This window comes from Monodelphis domestica, chromosome 3 (genome assembly GCF_027887165.1).
Source record: "Monodelphis domestica isolate mMonDom1 chromosome 3, mMonDom1.pri, whole genome shotgun sequence".
In the NCBI taxonomy this organism is placed as follows: Eukaryota; Metazoa; Chordata; class Mammalia; order Didelphimorphia; family Didelphidae; genus Monodelphis; species Monodelphis domestica.
The window spans coordinates 289,456,198-289,477,064 of record NC_077229.1 but is presented as its reverse complement, the minus strand read 5'-3'; the positions used below and the strand labels follow the sequence as shown (position 1 = coordinate 289,477,064).

General features: G+C 35.7%; 1 protein-coding gene across 1 annotated transcript in view; it reads left to right on the top strand.

The window, feature by feature from the left end:
* Positions 1-1,708: 1,708 nt before the first annotated feature.
* The window catches only part of CCDC178 (coiled-coil domain containing 178), a 682,244-nt gene continuing 663,085 nt past the window's right edge, over positions 1,709-20,867 (top strand). Inside the window, exons 1-3 of the mRNA XM_056821069.1 lie at positions 1,709-1,873; positions 2,059-2,172; positions 14,952-15,059. Coding sequence (XP_056677047.1) covers positions 1,709-1,873; positions 2,059-2,172; positions 14,952-15,059 — 387 coding nt within the window. The remainder of the gene's footprint in view (positions 1,874-2,058; positions 2,173-14,951; positions 15,060-20,867) is intronic.

Here is a 20,867-nt window from a genome sequence, read left to right as displayed (position 1 = left end):
ATCATTTTTGAGAATTTTCAGATAGAATGGAAGAGAAGAGAATAATTATATTAATAGATGTTAATAAAATGAACATTTATGATTTTGTAAAATTGAGAAGTTTCTGGACTAGCAAAATAAATTAAACTCAAACCAGAAGGAAAATCTTCAAAGAAAAATTTTATGATTATGGTCTAATATCCAAGATATTTAAAGAATTGCTACTAATATATAAAAAATAAGAGCCATTCCACAATGGATAAAATCATCAAAGTGTATGATCAGGTAGTTCTCAGATGAAGCAATTCAAGTTATTAACAACATATTAAAATTTAGGTATTTAGGAGGAAGGAAAAGAGAGAAAGGAGGGAAGGGCCAAGAAAGGAAAGAAGGAAATAAGGGGGGAAATGGTAAAAAAATTATTACTATATGCAATAGCAAAATAAGAGAAGCTTTCCCAATTACTACAAGGCTAAATCAAAGCTTTCTACTCCCCTTATTTGATATATTTCCAGATATACTAGTAATTATAGTTAGGTAAGAAAAATTAATGGTGTAAACTAGCAAAGAGGAGACACAACTAACTTTATTTAAAGATGGACATTTTAGTTTACCTTAACCTTACATAATCAGTAAGGACAGCAAGGTGACACAGTAGAGTGCTGGGCTTGTAGTCAAGACTCATTTTCCTGAGTTCAAGTCTATGCTCAGATACCTGCTAACTGTGGGACCCTCAGCAAATTATTTTTTTAAAATATGGGTTTGTTTCCAAGGCATAAGAAAATTAAGGGGCTAGACAGTTGCATTTAAGTGACTTGAAGAAAATTCCAGATGGAATCATGAAGAGTTAGGCACAACTGAGCAAAAACAAAGAGAATCAGTAAAGAAACTAACTGAATAAGAGAAACAGAGGATATTGACACATTACTTGTTGTCAGAGGAGTGTTTGGAATTAAGATCTGTATCCTAAATTTCATTCTAATATGGATTGTATTTTTACCACATGCAATTTACTCTTTTTCCAATTATTTATTATTTTATTATTTTTGCCAGTTTGCCAATAGGTCAGTTTAGGAGGTGGCAGGTTACACATATTTTTGCTCTGCATTCCCTGAGCAGTGGAGTGAGCTATTTTTTCCATCTATTAATCTTCAATGCTATGAGTAGAACTGAATAGTGTTGTTCATTTTTTCACCCATTTCTATGGGCAGTTATATTCATCATGAACCATTTAGACCTTTATATAGAAGGAAAACAGGAATTCCTTTCATAAATGAGGTAATATTTTAAGCAGCTAGTGGTAAGGTGGTTAGAGCATTGGTCCTATAAGTCAGGAAGATCTGAATTCAAATCCTGACTCAGACACTTCATAGCTGTGACAATGGACAGATTACTTAACCTCAGTTTGACTGTTTACTTAACTATAAAATAGGGGTTGTGATGATCAGATGAGATATTTGTAAACCATTTGTCACATAATTGCAATTATTATTATATTCTTTTCTTTGAACAGTTGGATCACAAAAGCATGACCACCAAACCATTTTAAAATCTTTAAGATGTTTACATTCTTCTTGGCATAGGTAGTAATATATTTATTTAGAGGAACAGTCACAGGAAGCTTTAGTCATGGAATCACTGAAGTCCTCTAGCTAGTTAGGTTCCAATGGCCTTAATTTTCCAATTATTCCTCTTACTTGGCTCTAGTTTGGGGGTGTTGAGAAGCGAGATGTCTTCTTTCTCCACTTTGAGCAAAGTGGGTTTGGAACAATTTGCCATCCCAAGTAAACCAGGGAGCATCAGGATTTGGGTGGGAAAAGAGTGGGGAAGTGGTGTTTGGGGGCCATGGCCTGAAGTTGCTCTGTGCCATCTACCTGGTGCTCCGCTGGGCTGGGTTGGTCAGGGAAAGGAAAGCAGGCAGGGCACAGATGGTGTCAGAAATCGCAGCGGCTGCCCTTGATCAGAGGTGCTCAGGGGACTCTGCAACTAGGCTTGAGGGTTTACAGACTAGAGTCTGGCTTGAAGGGCATCTGAGGGCCAGCGCCCCGGTTGCCAGGACACAGGGATAACGAACGGTAGTGGGGTGTGGGGGAGGCGGCAGACAGTAGCCTCGGCCGCCTCCCCGGAATTGGCGGAACCGGACAGGTGGGACGAGTTGGGCAGCGTTTCTTGAAGACTGAGTGGAGTCTGTGGGTGAGTAGTAGCGCGGTATCAGGTGGGGCGGGAGCAGAGGAACCATGCGCAGTCTCTTGCCAGAAGACGACGTCCAAAGCATCGAGCCCGCTGCTGATGCTCTGGCACAGCTGAGAGGAAAGCCTATGCATGCTTTTCTTCCATCCTTCCCTTTCTCAGTGTGGAGCTTTCTAACCTATCCATTCTGAAGCTGGCCAACTCAGCTGATAACCTGCAACTGTTTTCCATCTTAAACTCACTTCTCCCTGCCTTCACCTATCTCTAACTCTCCTCCACCCGTTCCACAGTGAGCTAAGTGGCTGCTACTTCTCTTGTGTCCAAATTTTGCTTGAGAAGGATCCCTAGGGTCTTCTATACTTTTCTATGAGCTGTGGGCAAAGCAAACTATTCCTTTTACACTATATTGTTTAACCTTTCCCTCCCTTTGGATTAACCAATATTTCACACCCCCCCCCTTTTATGTCTATGTCATTTATTTGGCCTTCAATATTTATTTTATTTGGCCTTCAAATGCATAGTGAAAAAAATTTTATAGTGTTGTATAGAATTATCATTTATTTACTTTGTTTAGCGTTTTGAATGTCTTTGCCTTCTCTCTTCCAATAAATTATCAACCAGAGGTCAGGAATCCTGTCATTTACTTTGTATATGTCCCATCAGCAAAATGTACTGGTGTGCTAGGTACAGGCTATGGTATTTAGAGGTGGAAGGAAATATTAATGGCTCTCTAGTTTAACTTTTTTGTCTAACAGATGTTGATTGATTTTTCTAGTCAACTACCATCTCATCATTTGCAATTCACTGTTTTGTTGGTAAAACAGGGTACATATGACTCATTGAGAATAATACACTAGCCAGCATTTAGTGATAATGTAATAAAAATAGCTCTTTGACTTATTTGATCATCACAACAATCATGTGAGGCAAGTGATATTATTTATCCATATTTTTCATATGAGGAAACTGAGGCAGGTTAAATGACTTGTTTAAAGACAGGGCTAAGTATATCATGCAAAATTTAAACTCTCATCTTCCTGACTCCAAGTCCAACACTCTATCCACTCTACCACCAGCAACAAGATTTATTGAATTGCAAAATCAGATTGGTCAATGGTGGTATTGCTTTGTGTAATTTCATTTCTTCCTTGGTACTGGTTGGGGGATAGGGTAAGTTGAGACGTCACTGAAATTTTGGGAAATAATAAAAGCATTAATAAATAGGTGCATTATGCTGTAGGTAACAGGTGGTGTTTTCTGTTAGGAGGGTTAGGTTTGTTCAGTTTGTAATATGAAATTTGAAACTGGAGAGTTTATATGCATTATACACTGCTCTTTTTTCTTGATTACTACTCTGATTTATGCACTGTGTCCTAATATTCCACGAAGGCTACTATATCTGCATTAATTTAGACTTGGACTCAGAAGTACTTTAATTTTATGAATTTTATGATTTATTATTTAGTCTTTCATTCAGCAGGATGTGTTTGAATTGCAAAAATAAATAATTACAGTATTGATATCTCTGATTTACAAATTTATATGGCTTTATTTCCATTGAAATTACTCTTCTGTTTTCTTTGTAAATTACCTTTTTTCAAGGGAAGAGGGTTTGCCCCAGCCATTACCAGCCCCTGATTTAGAAATCTAATACAATGATGGCAAACCTTTTAGATATGGAATGCCATGCCCTCCTCCCACATGCTTGGTATGCTCTGCCACCCTCCCCTTACCCCACACAAGGGAGGAGAAAGTGCTCCCATTGGGCTGCTAGACAGAGGGGTGGGTGAAGTGAGTGCAGAGAGGAAAAGGGGAGTGTCCCCAAGCACTCAGTTCTTCTCTAGCTCTGCCACCTGTGAGCCACCCACCTTACCCCTTGTGTGCTCCAGTTGGGCTGCTGGGCAGAGGGGCAGGGGATAATGTCATCAGGCAACTGTAGAGAGGGGGAAGGGAGAAGCTCTGCTGTCTTTCTAGTAATGAATTGGGGTCAGGTGGGGGTGGGGAGGGAAGGTGGCTGAGTGCCCACAGAGAGTGCTCTGTGTGCCATCCTTGGCACCCGTGCCATACGTTTGTCATCACTGATCTAATAGAATTAGTGGACCATGGTCAGATAGATGGCCAGTAAGTGTTAGCAGCAGAACTTTCATTGTTTTTCACTGACCTTATTTGATTTGAACTGAGAACTTCTTAACAAATTATAAATTTTCTAAAAAAGAATAGAGGTGCCCTCAATTATTTTTAGAGAAATTTATGCATTAAAAAAATAAAGTTATGTGTGTTAGTCAATGGATCAGCTGAATTAGAAAGTTCTGGAAGTGATATCTCTGGAAGTATAGGAACTTTGAACAGGCTTTACATGGCCTGTCGTATCTTGCAAAGAGGGAATTGTAGAAAAAAAACCCGATTTCTGGAGAATAGGAATTTGAGAGTTGGAAGATGCTTCAGAAATAATTTGTCAAATTCATACCTGAACAAAAATCCCTTTTACATTGTATCTGGCAAGTGGTCCTACAGTCTTTGCTTGAACATTTCCAGTAAAAGAAAACCCATAAACTAGCCTAATTTAATGCATTTCAAATCATTAGGAAATTTTTCTACATATGAAGTTAAAGTTTTTCTCTTTGAATTATTTACATATTGACCCTACTTTTATCCTCTTCAATTGACAGTTTTTCAGTACTTGAAGATAACTATCAGGTTTGCTACCCACAAGTTTTTTTTTTTTTTGGTGGAAGATCAAGTGAAATATCCCTGGTACTTCTAAGGGTTCTTTATTTGGCATTATCTTGATACCTTTAACCATTATGATTATCTTCTTCTGTGAATTCTTCAGGTTATCAAGATTCTTCATAAAATATCACATAAAGAATTGAGCTGAACTTAATACTACACTGACCTGAATACAATACTAACATGATCTGAGCACACTGGATATATCTTATCCCTAGACCTGAAAAATATACCTCTATTGCAACCTAAAATTGAAGTAGCTTTTTTGGATTTGTGACATCATTAATTCAATTGAAGTTGCAGACCATTAAAATCCTTTAGCATTTTTTTTAGATGAATTGTTAGCTAGTGATGCCTTTGCTATCTTGTGCTTACAGAATTGATGTTTTGAACCTAAATAGAACTGTATATTTATTTAATTAATTTTTCATTTTTTGTTTAGAGAGAGAGAGAAAGTGAGAGTGAGAATCGGATTAAGTAGGGATATTAATCTTATAAAAAGAATGGTCATCTTTTCATCACAGATTATAGCAGAGAATAGATGTTATTGATGGAATTTGAGGTGCACCTATGATGAGAAGATGCTTACAAAGATAACTGTTTTCTTAGTAATATGTGAGACTAAGCCGTCTGGCGATAGAAAGGATGGGAACAAGAATGATGGTTTTGCTTAAGTTAATTTAAGCATACAAAGTTTTAAAAGAGACAATGTGAAAAGTGTGACAAGGAGTCACTCATGGAAAAATTTAAAAGATTGTCATATACTGAGGAAGATTAGTATTAGGTTCAAGGATCATAAATTTGGAGCTAGAAGGGACCTAAGACATTTAGTACAGTTCCTTCATTTTACAAGTATAAGCCATCTCAAAGCCCATTGTCATAGGACTCTATCCCTACTGGTGCAGATTAATACCACTCAGGGTGGCAGGGCAGAACTAGAGAGAAGAAAAGAGAGATCTTTTCTCTTCAGTCTCTTCATGTTCATTTGCTTTCCAGTTTCAAGACAGAAGATAGATCATTCTGAACTCTTCCTACCCCTCAAGGGAAGAAAGACTCTGGGAAGAAGATGGCATGATGAATTTGAATTGTGTTCCTATTCCTAACTTGATACATTAGAAATTTAGGGGTATTTTTTCTCTCTGAGTGAGATCTAGGACTCTCTCTTTTGGTTGACCTAGTTGCCCCTCTCTCAATGAGCAAGTCTTTTTATTCTGTGTATTGTGTGGCATATGTTCTCATATGTATACTTTCCATCAGCTTCATAAATGGATTTCTTTGCTACTTCTTATATGTATTCAGTGTGGAACTGGTGGGAAGAGAGTCAAACCTTAAATATAAAGCTTCGGTCCCTCCTCCATTAAGAAGGAGCAATTAGTGCAGATCAAAGCATGCCATGTTTCATTTTATTTCCTTCATGTATTTTTTATTGCATGTGTGATACATTTCTTCTATCATAACATGAGCAATATGGAAATAGGTATTGCATGAAAGCACTGATATAATCTATATCAGATTAATGCCTTATGGGAAAAAATCTGAATCTTAATATATCAGAAAACTATTGTCAAAATTTTTTCTACATGTAACTGAAAAAATATCCCTCCCCCCCAAAAAGAAAGAAAAGATGGCCTTCCAACTAAAAAAAAGAGCAAATGATAGGTTCTAGGGGAATCATTACAATGGAAGGGACATGGGAGTGGTGGTGTTCTCCAGCTTGTACTGCAGAGGTTCTCTAAATGTGGTCCTCAGACCCCTGGGGCACCCTTGCATCTCTTTCAAAGATTACTTTAGATCAAGGTTCATAATAATTCTGATATGATTTGTCTATTTGAATATTCTTCCCTTTTCTGACTACATATCTGTGAGGCTGGATTTTTTCCATACAACTTCAATCAAAACAATATAGCACAACAGATTGAATGCAGAAGATAGAAGACTCCAGCTGGCTTTTTAAAAAGACAGACATTAAAGATATTTTCAAAAATATGTAAAAGCAAACACACAAACAAAAAAGAAATAGCAATCAGGAATTTACCTTATCATTAAAATTATATTCTCTACATTAATAATATTTAAGAGAACATATAGACAAATTCTCTCATGGTACCTCCTATCTCTGAGGAGAACAGTCATGCCACACCTCTAGCCCCAACCCTTTGCTTCTTATTCTAGTAAGAATTAATATCTCCTTTGGGTAAGAGTAGGAAGAGGAGAGGCTAGAGATTTGTTTATTTCTGCTTCCCTCTCTGAGTCACATCAAGACACCTCATGATACATATAGGGGACAGCCTTGCTATCAGAGGTAGATAACTTGAATTTCTATTAGATTCAATCGGCAATATTGTACAACTTCTTCCAATCCTGTTCAGCAATGAATTATCCAGTTCAGTAAACAATGCTGGTGAGATTAATTAAGGGTTTAGGTTTGGAAAAGCTATAAGCAGGAAAAATTGGGCAAAAGATATTACAAGGGATTTAAGTATAAAATCGACTAAGTTTGAAAGGAGGAAAATGAGTAGGAGTGATAGCATATAAAGGCCAAAAGGGTTGAAATGACTGAAAGTCACTGTGAGGACAAAGAATGGACAAAGAATGAAGCAGACAGACAGAAAGATTAAAGTAGGACTTTTATGTTTGTTTTTTACTGAAGAAGAATTTTAGTTTTGGATGATGGTGGTTCAACAGTTTTGGATGATGGTGATATCAAGAGGGTGTGGGGCATTCCCTATGAATGACTGAGGTGAATGAGATTTAAAGGAGATGAGGGGGAGATAATGGCAGTTGAGGAGGTTGATGAATTGGGAAACTAGGGTGACGGGGGGAGCACTAGCACGTATATATTTAAATCCTTAACTGAAAGCTCATAATTGCATAGATTTAGATCTGTATAAGACCTACAAAATCAAAGTCACATGTAAAGGCATCATTGAAGAAGAGAGGAATTTTGATGCTCTGGTGCTAGATTTCTTTAGGAAAAAAAGTGACCTTATTGTAGATAACAGCAATCAGAATTCTAATAGATTAATAGAGGAGTATGGAGCAAATATCAAAAGTATCTAGCTTGTTGGATATTCTTAGCTAATTTTCTAGCTAATTTCTCTCCCATATTTATCCCTTTGAAATGCTGTTGATTACATTTGTAAGACTTAAGGTAAATACAATTTTTACTAGTCTTTGTTAGCTTTGTTTAACTTCATAGTTTTTTTTTAATCAAATATAGACTAAAATGAAAAATAGATTAAAACAATTATTAAATATAGCATCATAGGAAACTGGAATTGAAGGAAAGTCACACAACCCAAACTTTTCCAGTATAGGAAATCATTCCTTCTACAATATTTATCATAAGTGACAAGTTAGCCTTTACTTGAATACTTCCAGTGACTGGCAGTTTGTGTGGCATCTCATTTTACCACCATTGAGAAGCTATTAGAAAGTGCTTTAATAAGTGGAGTTGAAGTATGTTTCTCCTTTTCACTGACTGGTCCTTTATTGCCTTTTTGATTCATATAGAATAGTCTGTTCCTAGCTATGTTAAACTAGTAATAAACAAAGGAAGCAATAAATTTAAACACTTCAAAGCAATTTTATTCACATATAAAATATTTAAAAAGCTTTCTTCTTTGTAACATCCTACATGTAATTCAGTTTTTGAAAAAATAAGAACCTTTCAAAGCTGCATAAAATTAAACCATGAATGTATTTAATTTGACAGCAGAAATAGTTAATCAATGTTTGAGAGATAAATCTGTCACTAGATTTACTTTTCATTTAGTTTTCTTTGACAGTCATTGTAGATGCATTGTGCAGAAACTTAAATTTAATAACTGATATATTTTGGATTACTTTTTGTATTATATTCAGCTATGTTATGCTCATCTAATAATTTAAAACTTTATTTGAAACAAATTTAGCAAATTGGCACTGTAATCTTCATTTCATAATCCATTGCCTACATTAAAACAATACTGAAACTCTCTCCACATGTCAGCAGTTTTTAAACAAATTTTGTTAGTTCCTTAAAAGGATTCTCCCTTGCCACAAATAATTTGCCAGCTAGCCATGTAAAAATGTGTGCTAGAAATTGTAAAAGAGGGTGGACGGTAGTGTGCTGAGTGAGCCTACATAAACCTATTGCCATGATTAGAATAATAATTCAGAGGTCTACAGACCACCTTAGTATCATCATTCTCATATACAAAGTAGGTACCTGCTGGTAAAAATAACAGATCTGTGCACAAACAGATGGTTGCATGGGTATCTAAGTCTTAATGGCCCAAATGTATGATGTTAAAAAGCATTGCTAATCTTTTCTCAGGACCCCTGATGTCAGTAAAGCTTTCTGTTATGTAGTACTGCAGTGTTTTTCCATCCCACTTATGCCCAAATATTCTCTACCATCTGCCTTCATATCCCTAAGTACCTCCAAGCTGGTTTTAGTTGCTTGTGGGCAAGGAGGGATCCTTGGATCTCTTCTGAATAAACTGAAGAAATGGTACCCCTATTTCCCCCTCCTCTGACAATTATCCCCTACAAATAAATAGTTTAGGATGATTATTGAGTATCCAAGACAACAAGAACAGTCAGCCACTCAATCAACTAGCATCTATCTAGTGCCTATTATGGGCTGGGTATTATAGTACATAATAGAACATATGGCTATTTGGAAATACTTGGCAACTGACAGAACAAAAGAGTGTGACCAACACCATCATGTTGAGAGACAGCTAGGTGACTCAGTTGACTGAGAGTCAAGCCTAGAGATGGGAAGTCCTCAAATCTTCCTCAGACACACTGTAGCTGTGTGATTCTGGGCAAGTCACTTAATTCCCATTGCCTTGCCTTTACTTCTCTTCTGCCTTGGAAACAACATGTAGTATTGTTTCTAATATGGAAGGTAAGAATTTTTTTTAAACCAACAGCTTTATTATTTTGATGGAAAATTTTACTTTACTTTATTTTATTTTATTTGTCTCCTGAGGTCTCTGTTGATGTCTTGTTTAGATAATTTCCTCCAGTAAAATGTAAATCCTTTGAGGACATGGACTGTTTTCATTTAAGTTTTTGTATCCCTAGCACCTAACATACTGCTTTACACATAATCAACACTTATTAGATGCTTGTTGAATTGAATTAATAATACCTAATGGCAAAATGAATGTCTTATTTATAAGTACATAGTGTAAATAGAAGGTCAGTTCAGAAGGAAGACATTAGGAATAGGAAGGGATGAAAATATTCTGTAGAAGGTGTTATTTGAGCCAAATTTTGACGGAAGGAGATCAAGATGAAGAGAATATTCTGAGCAGGGAGGACAAGCCTGGAGATAGAATGTTGTCTTATGATGAACAGCAAGTCAACCAAACATGTGTTGTTGGATCTTTGTGGGAAAAACAATAAAATATGGGAAGTCTGGAAATGTAGGGAAGAACAAGGTTGTGAAAGGCCAAATGAAAGTTTAAATTTTATTCTAAATAAAGTATTAGGAAGCCACCAAAGTTCACTGCATAAGAGGGTGATGTAATTCAGATCTACACATTAGGAAAACCAATTTGGCAGCATAGTGGAGGATCCATTGGAGTGGTGAGAAACTTGGGGCAGGCAAACAGAAAACTACAGCAGTAGCCAGGGTGATCAGGGTCTGTATGAGTTGTATGAGTGGAGATAAGGGGACATATCTTAAGAATGTGAAGATAGAAACAATAAAATAAAAAAAAATTGACAACTGATTGGATATATATGAAAGTGAAGAGTAGTTGAGGATGTCATCAAAATTTGTCAACCTAGGTAACTAGAAAGTTGGAGGCAAATTTGACAAAAATAGAAACTTGTAAATATTTTGGTAAGTTGACAAAAAGGGAATTTTTTGGGAGAGATTATGAGTTCTGCTATGGACATGTTGAGTTTTAGATACTATCTGGACAATTTATGTCTAAAAGGCAGTTGTTGATGTGAGAATGGAGCTCAGGAAAGAGATTAGGGTTGGATCTTGGAGGCATGTCTAGAGATTATATGGAGAGAAAAAGAAGCAGGTCCAGGACAGAACCTTGGAAGACATTCACAGTGGACATGACCTGGATAATAAAAATCTAGTAGAGGAGACAGAAGATGTTAGACATGTAGAAAGAGAAATGAGAAAATAGCACTGTAATGAAATACAATGAAGATTTGTTAAATGCCTACTATGTGACAGATATTATGTTAAGCTTTGTGGTACAAATAACAAAAAGAAGTCCAGTCACTGCCCTTAAGAAGCTTATAATCTAATGGAAGAAGACAACACACAGAAGAAAGCTTAAAAGAGAAAGGAGACACAGGGCATCTTGTTCCATGTAGTTCAGACCAAGCAGAGCTGCAGATGGAAAGTGGGAAGATCTCAGAATCCAGTTCTACCCTTCATAAAGGAAAATTTTAGGTAAAATAAGTGCTTCATTCTCCAGTCCTTCAATTAAAGGATAGAGGAGGCCCAGGGAGATAAAATAAGACACTGACAGTGTCAAGATTGTAGAAAAGTCAAGAAGGATGAAGATCAGGCAAAGGCCATTCATTACATTTGCCATTGAAGAGACCAATGGTAACTTTGGCCAGAGAGGTTTCAGTTGAATGATGAGTTTGGAAGCCAAATGGTAGTTTTAGACTGAGTGGAGACCAAATGGAGGTGTCAGTTTTAGGAAAGTTTTTAAGGAATTTTGTTGAGAAGGGGAAAAAAGATATAGGATAGTAGAAACTGAAGATGGTCAAATCAATTGAAAAAATTTTTTTTGATGGTGGAGATGAGTGTGTTGGAATCTGAGAGAGTCAGTACATGGTGAGAGAATGGGAATGGTAGAAGGAGAAATCTTCAGGAGAAGATGAGATAGAAAGGGATCAAGGGTACATGTAGACAGGTTTATCTTGGCAAATAAGAGGGCTTCCTCTTCTTGGATAGTTGAAGATAAGAAAGTCACAGAAGAAGATATTTGAATGATGTGAGATGAAGAGAATGAAATAAGAGGGGAATCTCAGCAAATGACTTTTTTTGGTGCACTATGAGGCAAATTCGTCAGCTGAGTGAATGGAGAAGGAGGCGTTATTGAAAGGTTTCAGAGGTTTGAAAAGACTTGAAATAGCTGATATGGCATATGAAATAGTTAATGAATTAGAGAGGTCAAAAAAGGATTTCCATTCTAGAAACTTTAGTGGACTATCTATGATAGATGGACTTGCATACCCAAGATTATGCTGGAAACAAAATGAACTAATCTGAGAAGCATGATTTTTTTAATCTGAACTGTATTTTGATGGATCTTTCAAAAAGTTTGGTTCAATTAAATTGATTCATTCAATAAGGAAATAATTCTTCATGTTTTTAATTCACAAATACAAACTACTTTGGTTTATCCTTTGGAATAAAGAATATATTTCTTTTGTGATATAACCAACACATAATGGATTCAGTCAGTTTGGTTTCATGATCTTTTTCACCTCTATTCGAGAGCATATAAATAGGAATGAAGGAGATGGATTTGACATGGTATTTTTGGCAGTTGGACAAAGTGGGTAGGGATTAAAGTGTAGAGGATAATACAACATCCACCTGGTTTGCTGAGGGTTTGAAATATGAAAGGGAGACAAGTATAGGCAGAAAGAACTGAAGAGTGGAGGGATTATAGTTAATAATAAAAGATGAAGAACAGGATTAAGAACCATAACCATAGAGAAAGATGGAATGATAAAATATTATGAATAGATAAAGTTCACAACCAAGGAAGTGGAACACTTATGGTTAGAATTATGCTAGAGCTACCTTGCACTAATGCTCAAGAGTTTATAATCAGATTTTAATTTAAGCATTTATGCTCCAGAAATTTGAAAATTTTACAAATCAAGGCTTGACTTATTGTTTTGTTGATTACCCAGACTTATTATTAAGAAAACAAGAGAAAATGTTAATGATCAGTTTAATAATTCAGTATATTGGGTGTATATTTTTTTTGGAAGAGCCTGTCAAACTTTTAACAACACAAACCAATTTGTGGATGATGGCAAGATTAAAGGTTTAGCCTCTTCTGTGAGGAACAGGGAAGTTAGGGTGCATAGGGAACATTAATATGAAGTATGAGGGAAGGAGTTGTGGTAGAGGGAACTGTATAAACAAAGCATTGAACTCACTGAGGAAGGAAAATGTACTGGTGGTTAATAGGTAATAGGCACTAGGTTCTGGATTTAGGTGATAAATTTGAGTAGTATGAATTCCAAATGAGGAGAGGTTCTTGGAGGGGGAGAGTCTAAATGTGACAATAAGAGCAATAAGATTCCCTAACCTGGACCAATGAGCTGGGAGTCGGAATAAAAAGTGCAGTAACAGTTGACACTACTAATAAAATTTTGTGAAAGATATTGGGGAACCTAAGTAATTGATTACTCTGGCACATGATGAGGCTTGTTTCACCCACAAGCCTTTACAACATTGATTTGATTTGTGGCTTTTAATTGGGAAAATTTCTTCCCTTCGCTGGGCCTCACTTTTCTTATCACCAAAATAAATGAATTAGCTTTCCAAACCCTCTGGCTCTGGCATTCTATGACAAAAACTGATATAGAGTACATGCTTAATAATTACTTGTTGACTTTATTATTTTCTATCTAAATAATAAATTTAAAACCAGGATATCATCTTGGGGAAATGATGTTCTAATTCTCCATATGTAATAGAAAGGCTTAGAATATCAGAAATCAAGTTTAAGAAATATGCTTTATATTGTATAATATTTTCTCTTCATTTTAAAGTAAAATTAATTTTAGAGCTTCAACAATTTCTTTTTTTATAAGCTTCCTATATTTTTTCCTACCAGGAATTGCATTGATTTGGATAATCCCCCCTCACCCCTCCTCTCATACCCCATTTCATCCTAATTTACATTTTTAACTAATCAGTTCAGTTTTTCCTCAAGTCTACCTCCTCAATAATAGGTATCAAAATGCCATCGTGAGAACTCATTATTGTTTATTATTATGCCTTTAGAGATAAGCGATTCAGGGGTTAACAGGGCTACCAGGGCTTAGTTCTCATTTTAAAGTTTTAATTCTATCCCACCTACGGCCTCTAGTAATGAGTAGCTATAAATCATTCCAGTTTGCTTTCCTCTTGTTCTTTCCTTCATTTCTTTTCTGATTTTTTTCCTTTCTGAAATTCAGATGAAAAGATCGACATGGGTTAGGGGTTATAGAATTTGAGGAGGAATCTATGAATATGTATGCATTTTTGTGCATACATACATACATACACACACACACACACACACATATATATATATATATAAAGAGAGTACATACACACATATAGATGATTTGTTCAGTCATTTCATTGTTGTATGATTCTATGTCACCCCATTTGAGGTTTTTATGGCAAAGATACTGGAGTCATTTGCCATTTTCTTCTCTAGCTCATTTTACAGATGAGGAAACTAAGACAAACAGGGTTAAGTGACTGGCCCAGGGTCACACACCCAGTAAGTATCTGAGGTCAGATTTGAATTCAAGATTTCCGGACTCCAGGTCCAGTGCTCTATCCACTGTGGAACCCAGCTTTCCATATATATGCATAAACACACATATTTAACCCTGTTTACCTCAGTTTTCTCATCTGGAGGAATGAGCTGGCATAAAATGAGCTAGAGAAAGAAATGGCAAATCACTCCAGTGTCTTTGCCAAGAAAATCCTAAATCAGATATGACTGAATAATAAAAGTACATGTATTTTGTTCAACAAGATCATAAAGAGTTGGACATGCCTAAGAAATTACTAAACAATAATTTTGTATATATGAATAAAACCTTGCTATGATCCCTGGGGCTAAAGATAAATGTACATGTATATGTGAACACATACATACACATGTGTAAGTGCATGTAAGCATTTGCACATGCATGTATCTTAGCCATCATCATCATGGAAGGGTATTAATAATTATGTAAAGAGTAGGATAGAAACTCCTTGAGGCCAAGAATTATTTTATTTGTTTCCCCAGTTCTAGTTATTACTAGCATCATTTCTTTTCTTTTTGGGGCAGGACCTTGTGCGAGAAGCTCCTAGTAAGAAGTATGACCATGCAGATTTGCAGCTGGTCTCCAGTGATGATGCTATTTATGGCATGGAGAGGCTGAGTGACTTGCTTCAGGTCAGAGTCAAAACTTGAACTCATTCTTTCTGAGTCCAGATCAGTTCTCTATGAATTGTGATGATTCCTCCAATGTAATAGATGCTTAATAAATATTTGTGCAATGGAAGAGGGATTATCAACTTCCTATCCATGATGCAATTGTTTTCAAAGATATGTACAAAATGATAATTTTTGCCCCTCACCAAATTTCGGCCCAAACATATTAAAACTTCTGTCAGGTACATTCTGATTTTGTTTGAAAAGACCATTCTGAGATCATCTTGCCTAATGATGGCAGTACATGGCTGGGATTTCAGTTTTTAAAGCTCTATTCATTTGCACTTTTCTAAATTTAATGTCATCTTACACTTGCTCCTATTTCTATAACCTATTCAGATTCACTTAATTTATTTTTGTATTTTTCTGTGGCAGCTGCTCTGTATGTCATCCCAATTTAGTATCATTTTCAAATTTCTTCATTTCTTTTAGAATGTAATAATGATGTTGAAGATGACCTGATCTAATATCCCTCTGGCAGGATCTCGACACTGCCATCAAACTGTGTACAACGTCAATTTGTACAACTTGATGCTTTTTGGTATTTTAGCCAGCTTTTATCAGTATGACAGTGTTCATAGGCAAGCTAATTTAAATTAGTTTTTCAAGTAGTATGTCATGAGATCATGTACAAAATGATACCCAAAGAGGCCAAGTACATGACTTATTATGCATTGTCTTCATCTTCTAATTCATAATTTCCATAGAAGAGTATTAGAATCTCTTGCCATATTTTTAATAATAAATTCCTAATGGTTCTTATTCTTCATTTTCTTATTCTCCAGATGGCTATACATTTTTACACTAGTTGTCCCATTATTTTCCTGAGCATAAATTTGTCTCATTGGAAACTTTAAACAATATTCTTTACTTTTGATTGTTTTTTAAAAAACTCTTACCTTCTGTCTTTGGTTCCATGCTAAGTATCAGTTCCAAAGCTGAAGAGCAGTAAGGGCCAGGCAACGAGGGATAAATGATTTGCTCAGGGTCACACAGCTAGAATCTGAGGCTGGATTTGAACCCAGTATTTCTTTCTTCAAGTCTGATGCTCTATGCAATGAACCACTTAGTTGCCCCAAATTTTGATAGTTTTCTAAGAATCAAAGAAAAATCATGAGAAGAGCTGAGGAAGAGTGGAGTGGTTGGCTTTCTGGAATAATTTAACTATTTTTGGATGTCATGCTAACACATGAAATTTGATTTGATTAAATTAATATTAAACTTAAAATTTTATATTCATTTAATGGGCAGAATTACTCATTTTTAGAAAATAGAAAGTTAATTGATTTTTGTTGATTAATTTTTGAGATGTCTGCCCATAAGACAATAGAGAAAATTTGAAAAGGTAAAGGTACTTTTTTATATTGTAGAAACAACCACAAAATATTTTCAATCTTTAATAACAAAGATAATGCTAGGTTTCAATTTTGATTTTTAATTCATAGAAAGAACACATGTAGAAAAGTACTCTTCCCTCTTTTCCCCTCCCCTTTATAAAACATTATTATTAGATTGTAAGACAGTAGTGGAGTGGGAAGCAGCTTTAGGCACAATTCTTTAAAGTGAAATACAGTAACATGAAACTAATGTTTTAAATTAAGTCCTCTCAATTTACAGCTTGCAGTGCTAGTTTGAGGGCAAAGAAACATTATAGAATGTTAGTCTTATGGCTTTTTATTTTATTTTCATGCTCTTTGTCTCAGTTTTCTTTCCTTTAGAAATTTTAAAAGCTTTCATTAAAGAAACTTGAAGAAGCAATACTGAATGACCATTTGGTTATTTGATTAGTGCAAGCTCTGTATTCTCTGAGTTCACTTTAGAATTTGAAGACTCTGGGGAGGAGAAACAACCTTGAGTCTAGGTCATATTATACAGAGAGTTAGTCTTTCAGGTTTTATTAAATTGTACCTTAGTTGCTCACATGAAGCAGAGACTTCTCTTGTTTAACAACATGTGTTTTGCATTAATTGAGTAGATACCATTCTTGGAGAGACTATTTGGGGACTTTGATGAATCAAAACCTGATATACTCTGGAGACTTCATGCTAATAGTTTGGGATTTCTTCCCCTCTAATAGGCAGAAAAATCAGGGCAGCTGTTATCCTGCCCTAGGAAAAATCTGAGCAAAGGAATTTCAGAAATAGCCATTGTGGGAAAACTCAGGGTTCCCCTAGGAGAAGATAGCATTTAAAACTTAGATGGGAGATAAAAACAATTATCAGTATGGAGGAAATTTATATAAGGTTCTAAGAGATTAAGATTAATTATTAGCCTAAAAAGGGGAAATAAGTAATAAAGTTTGAATGTTTTAATCTATAGTGAAAATAGATACTTTATTTTTACTTTGTAAATAATAAAAGTAAATAAATGAAGTTTATTAATAGTATCAGAGATACTTTTTTTGATTACTAATTTGATATGCTCACCAACTGGAAGGCTTTTGGGGGAAGATAGCCAGGAGATTCAATGTAGGTGGACAAGACGTTGACCCACGAGAAATTCTTCATTTGTGGAATCAAATAGAAGGGAACAAGGATGTTGTTTCATTGTAGGGCAAAGTAACAAGAAGACTCAAGCCTAAAGAAAAGATAGAGTGTGGCATAGTCAAACTGTCAATAAACATTTATTATTATTATATTTTAGCCAGTCACTATGCTTATCTCTGGGGATAGAAAAAGAGGCAAAAGACAATCCTTATCCTCAGGAAACTTACAATTTAATGCGAAGAATAAGCAAACCAATATATACAAGCAAGCTTTATACAGAACAAATAGGAAATATTAGGAAGAGGGAGGACATTAGAATTGAGGATTTGAGAAAGATTTCTTGTAAAATAGAAGATTTTAACTAAAAATTTATTTTATTTTATTTTTAAATTTTTATTTAATTAGTAAATTTAGAACATTTTTCCTTGGTTACAAGAATCATATTCTTTCCCTCCCCCCCCAACCCCTTCTCAAAGCTGACGCACAATTCCACTGGGTTTTTCATGTGTCCTTGATCAAAACCTATTTCCATGTTGTTGATGTTTGCACTAGGCTGATCATTTAGAGTCTACATCCCCGATCATATCCCCATCGACCAATGTGATCAAGCAGTTTCTTTTCTTCTGTATTTTTACTCCCACAAATTTTTCCTTTGAATGTGGATAGTGCTCTTTCTCATAAATCTCTCCTAGTTGTTCTAGATCACTGCATTGCCACTAATGGAGAAGTCCATTACATTTGATTGTACACAGTGTATCAGTCTCTGTGTACAATGTCATCCTGGTTCTGCTCCTTTCACTCTGCATCAATTCCTGGAAGTCCTTCCAGTTCCCATGGAATTCCTCCACTTTATTATTCCTTTGAGCACAATAATATTCCATCATCAACATATACCACAATTTGTTCAGCCATTCCACAAGTGGAGGGCCTCTGCTCATTTTCCATTTTTTTGCCACCACAGAGTACAGCTATGAATATTTTTGTACAAGTCTTTTTCCTTTTTATCACTTTTGGTACAAATCCAGCAGTGCTATGGTTGGATCAAAGGGTAGACATTCTTTTATTGTCCTTTGGGCATAGTTCCAAATTGCCCTCCAGAATGGTCGGATCAATTCACAATTCCACCAGCAATGCATTAATGTCCCAACATTGCAACATCCCCTCCAGCATTCATTACTTTCTGTTGCTATCATGTTAGCCAATCTGCTAGGTGTGAGGTGACACCTCAGAGTTGTTTTGATTTGCATCTCTCTGATTATAAGATATTCAGAACACTTTTTCATGTGCTTATTAAAAGTTTTGATTTCTTTAACTGAAAACTGTCTATTCATTTCCCTTGCCCATTTATCAATTGGGGAATGGCTTGATTTTTTGTGCAATTGATTTAGCTCTTTATAAATTTGAGCAGGGGCCCCCAAACTATGGTCCATGGGCTACATGTAGCCCCCCTGAGGCCATGTATCCGGCCCCTTGTCAGTGAGAGGAGGACTGTATGTGGTGGCACCACAAAGCATGGCATCCCTCAGGTACAGTACTACTTCCGGTGACATAATCTATTGCATGGCGCCTTAGAACAAGGCGCTGCACAAAGGATTATGTGGCTGCACAATGGATGACCTCAGCATGATGAGTGGTGATCTGCGGGAGGAGATTCTGCACTGTGTATACTGCTGCCGGGTTAGGTTTAGGTTTTGGTTTTTATAGTCCAGCCCTGCAATGGTCTGAGGGACAGTGAACTGGACCCCTGTATAAAAAGTTTGGGGACCCCTAAACTTAAGTAATTAGACCTTTGTCAGAGGTTTTTGTTATGAAGATTTTCCCTCAATTTGTTGCTTCCTTTCTAATTTTGGTTGCTTTGGTTTTGTTTGTACAAAACCTTTTTAATTTGATGTAATCAAAATTATTTATTTTACATTTTGTAAGTTTTTCTAACTCTTTCTTGGTCTTAAAATCTTTTCTTTCCCAAAGATCTGACGTGTATATTCTGTATTCACCTAATTTACTTATAGTTTCCTTATTTATATTCAAGTCATTCACCCATTCTGAGTTTATCTTGGTTTGTGTGTGAGATTTTGATACAAACCCAATCTCTCTCATTCAGCATTCCAATGTTCCCATCAGTTTTTAATCAAATAGTGGATTTTGGTCAGAAAAGCTGGGATCTTTGGGTTTATCATAGACTGTCTTGCTGAGGTCACTTATCCCAAGTCTATTCCACCGATCCTCCTTTCTGTCTCTTAACCAGTACCATATTGTTTCGATGACCACTGCTTTATAGTATAGTTTGAGATCTGGGACTGCAAGGCCACCTTTCTTCACATTTTTAAAAATTATTTCACTGGATATCCTTGATATATTTTTCTTCCAAATGAACTTTTTTAATAGTTTTTTCTAGTTCAGTAAAAAAGTTTTTGGTAGTTTGATGGGTATGGCACTAAATAAGAAAATTAGTTTGGGTAGGATTGCCATTTTTATTATGTTCACTCATTCTACCCATGAGCAATTAATGTTTTTCCAACTTTTTAGATCTAGTTTTGATTCTATGGAGAGTGTTTTGTAGTTGTGTTCATATAGTTCCTATGTTTGTCTCGGCAGATAGATTCCTAAGTATTTTATATCATCTAGGGTGATATTAAATGGAATTTCTCTTTCTAATTCTTGCTGCTGAGATGTGTTGTAAATGCATATAGAAGTGCTGATGACTTATGTGGGTTTATTTTGTATCCTGCAACTTTGTTAAAGTTGTTGATTATTTTGACTAGCTTTTTAGTTGATTCTCTAGGATTCTTTAAGTAGATCATCATATCATCTGCAAAGAATGATAGCTTGGGATCCTCATTGCCTATTCTGATACCTTCAATTTCTTTTCCTTCTCTAAATCCTACTGCTAGTGTTTCTAGTACAATGTTAAATAATAGAGGTGACAATGGGCACCTTTGTTTCACTCCTGATATTATTGGCTTCTAGTTTATTCCCATTGCAGATGATGTTTGCTGATGATTTTAGATATATACTGTTTATTATTTTTAGGAAAGGTCCTTCTATTGCTATGTTTTCTAGTGTTTTCAAAGGAATAGGTGTTGTATTTTGTCAAAGGCTTTTTCTACCTCTATTGAGATAATCATGTGATTTTTGTTGGTTTGCTTTTTGATGTGGTCAGTTATGTGGATGATTTTCCTAATTTTGAACCATCCTTGCATTCTGTAAACCTTAAAATTCCTTAGACTTATGAATGTTGGAAATTTCCCCATTTCCCAAATTAGGTAGGGAGGGTCCTTCTCCT